The 5,338-nt window shown below is 43.9% G+C and overlaps 1 protein-coding gene across 1 annotated transcript; it reads right to left on the minus strand.

The window, feature by feature from the left end:
* Positions 1–834: 834 nt before the first annotated feature.
* Positions 835–4,255, minus strand: LOC134861478 (E3 SUMO-protein ligase ZBED1-like). The gene is made up of 3 exons (XM_063878708.1): positions 4,008–4,255; positions 1,939–3,093; positions 835–1,761 (listed from the first exon to the last, which is right to left on the minus strand). The coding sequence occupies exons 1-3, from the start codon at positions 4,235–4,237 to the stop codon at positions 1,254–1,256; spliced, it is 1,893 nt and encodes a 630-aa protein (XP_063734778.1). The 5' UTR covers positions 4,238–4,255; the 3' UTR covers positions 835–1,253.
* Between the last annotated feature and the right edge of the window lie 1,083 nt (positions 4,256–5,338).

The raw sequence follows: 5,338 nt of genomic DNA on the forward strand, positions 1-5,338 counted from the left end.
TGTAAAACACACTGGTACTCTGTCTGAGCTTATGATTGTCTACCAAGACAAACTAAAAACTGAGACGACCACACATGTCCACTTGGTGAAAAACAGAGTTTTTAGTACAGAGTACTAGAGTACAGAGACATGATAGCTAACTGTGATGATACCACCGTTATTGTGCATGTGGCTTCTCTGAGGCCTGGAAATGCAAATATGCCTCAGAAATACAAGCCTGTCACTATGGCCAAAACCTTCCACAGATCACACTTCATACAGGCATGTTCCACACCAAGCACGAAAAGGCAGGGTTTTGCACAGTTTCTCAGTCCAAGCGCCAGGATGCTGCAGCCATCTGGACACATATGCATCAAATCCTGACAGACATTCGTGCAAGATTTCCAAATCTTGAGACAGCACACTTTTGGTCAGATGGCCCAAGCAAACAATATAAAAACAGAAAGAACTTTTTCCTTGTCTGTGCTGTTCCTCCCCAGCTGGGATTCAAGAATGCAACCTGGAATTTCTTTCCAACATCACATGGGAAGGGTGCCCCTGATGGCATTGGGGCAACAGTGAAGAGATGTGCTGACAGTACAGTTCTTAGAGGTCAGAACATCGTTGATGGCAAAGACTTCTATGAGAAGGTCTCCAACAGCCTAAGTGGCATCCATCTTCAACTTGTCACCAGTGATGATTTCCAGGCTTATGACATTCTCCTTACCCAACCATTGAAATCTATCCCTGGAACAAGGAAGATCCATCAAGTTGTGGCTGTGGGCAGTGTCATCCATTGTATGCACACTTCCTGTTTTTGCAATGTACCACGCATCTGTCCTTGCTTCAGTCTAGGGCTGTCCCTAACGATTATTTTTCTCCTGATTAATCTATCAACTATTTTTTTCGAATAGTCACGATTATTTTTTAAAGTAATGTTTTTTGGGTTGGCGGGTATTACAAACAGGCTTGACACGCTTTTATGAACAGTAAAAAATGTTTATTTATTCATTCTCAAACTTAAAAGTTTTGCAGTTTAATCTTCAAGAAATGGAGGCATGCCCAAATAAAAATAAAAGGCAAATCAAATAATTGACAAGAATAAATAACTCTATACACAAATTTCAATTATGTTAGTTAGTAAGAACACTGACTCACATGAGTGCAAACTGAATACAAAGTTTGTATTACAAACAGAACTTGAGTTTTTTTTTCCCCAACAGGGTATATAACTGCTCTTTTATTTTCCCCAACAGGGTATGTAACTGCTCTTTCTAAGCATTAAAATGAAGAAATGTGAGCATGTCTACGTGGTCAGGTGTCAGGCTTGCTCTTTTTTTACTAACAATGTTCCCAGCAGCTGAGAAGAGACGCTCAGATGGCGTTGATGTTGCGGGTACAGCCAGGTATGATCTGGCCAGCTGAGCCAGGTTGGGGAACTTTCCTTCATTATCCCTCCACCACTGCAGTGGGCTGAGGCTCCTGACCTTCTTATGTTCACCAAAGTACATTTGTACTTCCTTCCTCAACATTTCCTCTTCATCTTCCTGGTCATCATCATTGTTGCTGTCGTCTGAGTCTGAGTCCATCAATGAGACTAGCAGAGACTTCTTACCTTGGATGGGCAGCTTTCCTCCAGGTTGGTCACTGTCTGAGTCACCCGGCTCCATACCTGCTTGAAGCCGTTCCTTCTTCCTTCTTCTTGCGTCAAGTGCAAGAGCCTGAAGTTCGGCTTGCACTTTTTGTATCTCATCGGGTGATAAGAAACCAAGCCTGCGGTACCTTTAATAGATACAAAAAGAAATAAAGATACATTAAAAATGTGTTAAAACATCCAGTTTCCATGATATAATATACACTAAATACAAAAAAGGAAATGGAAAAACAAGCAGTAGGTAGTAATAGCAACAGATAAACAATGTTATACATGCCAGACAATAACAATTAAACCACACAAACCTGGGGTCAAGGGCAGTAGCACAGACACACACATTTGGACCATCCTCACTGAATGTGGTCTCTCTGGTCCACCTGGTAGCTATCTGCTCATCTGCCTCTGTCTGAAACGCGTTTATTGGAACACACTCAAAGGATCTGTTCTGAGTAGATTTCTGGAGACCCTTCACCAGTCGAGGCAGTGTAGAGACTGTCACATAACTCTCTGCACTTAGGAAGGTAGTGGCTTCCTCAAAGGGCTTCAGAACTTGCTGAAGTTCTTCCAGTAGGGCCCACTGGCTCGTCTTCAAATCGAGGTAGTGCTTTCCCCTTTTGGTGAGGTCTGGGTCTGACAAGACCGCAGCCACCGGCCACCGCTGCTCCAGAAGGCGACTCACCATATAATAGGAGCTGTTCCAACGGGTGGATACATCCTGGGTTAACTTGTTCTCTACAACACCCATAGACTTCTGTTTGGTCTTCAACTTGGTGCTGGCCAGCTCACTCTTCTTAAAGTGTTCCACAAGTGATCTTGCAGCCCCAAGTGTCCTATTTATTTGTGGATCTTTCTTTAAGGCATGACCTATCACCAACTGCAAGGTGTGGCCAGCGCATCTGTGTGAGGCAACTCCATACCGATCATGCAGGATCCTCAAAGCAGCAACAATATTGGCAGCATTGTCGTGCACAATGGCCAGGATGTCCTCCTTGAATGAGATGCCCATCTTCTCTACTGATTCCTCTAACCACTTAGCAATGTTTTCAGCCTCATGGCGCTCCTCCAGTGGCATGGTGGTCAGGACGTATGAGGTCAACTCAAATTTTTCATTCAGAAAATGGCAAGTTATACCCAAGTACGCCTCGGTGGCGACACTTGTCCAGCAATCAGTGGTGAGTGTTATTTTTGAGTTTGCATTTTTTATTTCAGCTTTGACTTTGTCGAGAGTAGCCTTATACTTTTCCTCCATCAAATCTGTGAAGTGGCGTCTGGAAGGCAACAGGTAACCTGGGTGAAAGGTGTTTATCATCTCCCTGAATCCAACACCCTCCACAATTGCCATGGGCCTCATGTCCTTGATTATCATGTTGAGGATGCTTTGAGTGAGCACAGATGCTCTCTCTGGTGTGCATTCCTCTTCCACATCTTTTTTTTTGGATGGGAAAAACTGTAATATGCCACTAAAAAATAGACAAATAAAGCAGATTAGGACAATGATTTCGAAAAAAGGGGACATTTTATAAATTAGTCACAGACTATAATAAATGTATTTATTTGTTTCAATTAAAATCAAGTATTCACCTACATTTAGCCTACTGATATAGCCTAAACTTAGGCCTACATTATAAATTAGTCACAGACTATAATAAATATAATTTCTATTGTTTTCAGTTCAAATAAAGTATTATCCTACATTTACTGATATAGGCCCACAAAGAGGCCGTTATGAAACGAAAGTGGAAAAAAAGGGCTATCATCGGTTATGGTAGCCTTGGGGTAGGGTAGCCAACTCTCTCCATGTCATTCTATTGACGCACCAAAACCCAGCTGGTCCTTCTGTTGCTAATATAGACCCAAGGTCGTAATGTACGACACAATTATGAGTATTATTATATTATTAGAATAGTATTACTATTTATTTAGACCTGCAGTCGGCACAAACAGTGTTGAATAGCGCAAGATGCACTGTGCACCGGGGAGGAGAACGGACATGAGACCTCTGAATCAGGCGCGCATTCCTCTCACTACACATCTCCCGCTGTTGGCAGGAACATGCGCTCTTCTTTTGCCTTAATTTACTTTTTTACTTTGTATACAAGCTCTTCTACAAACATCCCGACCACTGTCACCCTCAGGTGTTGAATATTCAGTCTATAACGGGCAAATTACGAATCATTGCTTTATCTCCGTGTCGTTGCTATGCACGCCGCCAGCATAGCGACAGGCTATACAAAGCAGCATGAAATCAAAGAAATGGAAACGTAATTACGTTTCCATTTCTTTGATGAAATATTTACCCCGCGTCTCGATCTGAAAAACCTCATTCACTTCCTCAATACATCTCCTACAGAAACAAACACTTAGTTAGACTTACGACTGTCCAGCTTGTTTTCTGTCATCCTCCAGCAGCACACCAGGATGTCGCCGCTTCATGTGCTCATGCATAGTTGTGGTGCTGCTATGGTACGCCAACTCCTTCTTGCAAATGCGGCACACGACGAAGTCTTCGTGTGCCTTCTCTTTAAAATATCTCCACACTTTAGATGTCTTTGTCCGTTTATTGGGCTGATCATCATCTTCGGGCACCCTCGGGCGTGCAGCCATTGTTACCGCTTCTGTTCCAGCACATCTACCGCTCGCGCAAATCACGTAAACGACGGTATGTTGCACACGCCGACTTATTTACGTCTTCGACGTAATCGATTACGTCGAATAGTCGGGACAGCCCTACTTCAGTCCAGTTACCCATGCTTGGGATTGCATCCCTCAAGTCACTGCTGCAAAGAGTCCTCTGGCGATATTGATGGAGTCCATGGAAAATGAACCCAGTGGAGTGCCTGAGGGCACAGCAACTGGGATAGGCCCCAGTGATATCCAGAGGGAAGATTGGCTTGTTGTGATGTACGACCAGTGCTGGTGGCTTGCAAAAGCATTATCTGTTGATGCAGAGCATCAGGATGTTGGCCCTCATGGGCCAAATGTCTGTTTTCAACAAAAAAAGGGAAGCCCAGATATCTGCTTTGTTCCCTTACCGGATGTTCTGGTGAAGCTGAGTGCACCATCTTCACCGGCTCGCTTAAGCAGCACCAGGGAGATATATCAGATTTCTCCTGAGGTAATGGACTACATAGAGGGGGAACATGTGTCACGTCTGTGTTGAACCGAACTCTGGCCACGCCCCCTCTCGTCACTTTGACACTCAAACACCTCCTTGACCTCTGCAGCCACGTCAGTCCTCCCCACGACTACATCTCGTCATAGCTCACAGTTTGCCAGGATTACCAGATTGTTGGACTTTTAGTTTGTTCGCGCCTTACTGCGCTGTTAAGTCCTGTTTGCCTCACTCTCGTAGTGAGGTTCCAAGTTTCTTCCTGCGCAACAGTGCATTTGAGTTTAGTCAGTAGTTCTTAGTTTAGCCCCCGTATCTTTTGTGCTTTCCTGTTTATAACATTGCTCCTGTGTTTTGAATCCTGAGTCCCGTTTGTGAACATCTCCTGTGTTGTGAATCCTGAGTCCCGTTGGTGAACATCTCCTGTGTTTTGAATCCTGAGTCCCGTTGGTGAACATCTCCTGTGTTTTGAATTCTGAGTTGCCTGTTTTTGCTCGTGTTTCCTCTGTTAACCCTGTACTGCCAGTACTATTAAAACTCCCATCACAGTTATCTTTGTGTCGTCTGCCAATTCGTGACATGTTAATCATCTCTTA

This window comes from Eleginops maclovinus, chromosome 3, assembly GCF_036324505.1.
Source record: "Eleginops maclovinus isolate JMC-PN-2008 ecotype Puerto Natales chromosome 3, JC_Emac_rtc_rv5, whole genome shotgun sequence".
Taxonomy (NCBI): Eukaryota; Metazoa; Chordata; class Actinopteri; order Perciformes; family Eleginopidae; genus Eleginops; species Eleginops maclovinus.

What these genes read in the sequence shown, in the direction of transcription:
- LOC134861478 (XM_063878708.1), bottom strand. Translation starts at nt 4,237, where the DNA reads ATGGCTGCACGCCCGAGGGTGCCCGAAGATGATGATCAGCCCAATAAA. An exon ending in AGAAAACAAGCTGGACAGTC is followed by an intron (nt 3,094 to 4,007) that starts GTAAGTCTAACT and finishes TCTATTTTTTAG; the next exon opens with TGGCATATTACAGTTTTTCC. An exon ending in GCTACTGCCCTTGACCCCAG is followed by an intron (nt 1,762 to 1,938) that starts GTTTGTGTGGTT and finishes TATCTATTAAAG; the next exon opens with GTACCGCAGGCTTGGTTTCT.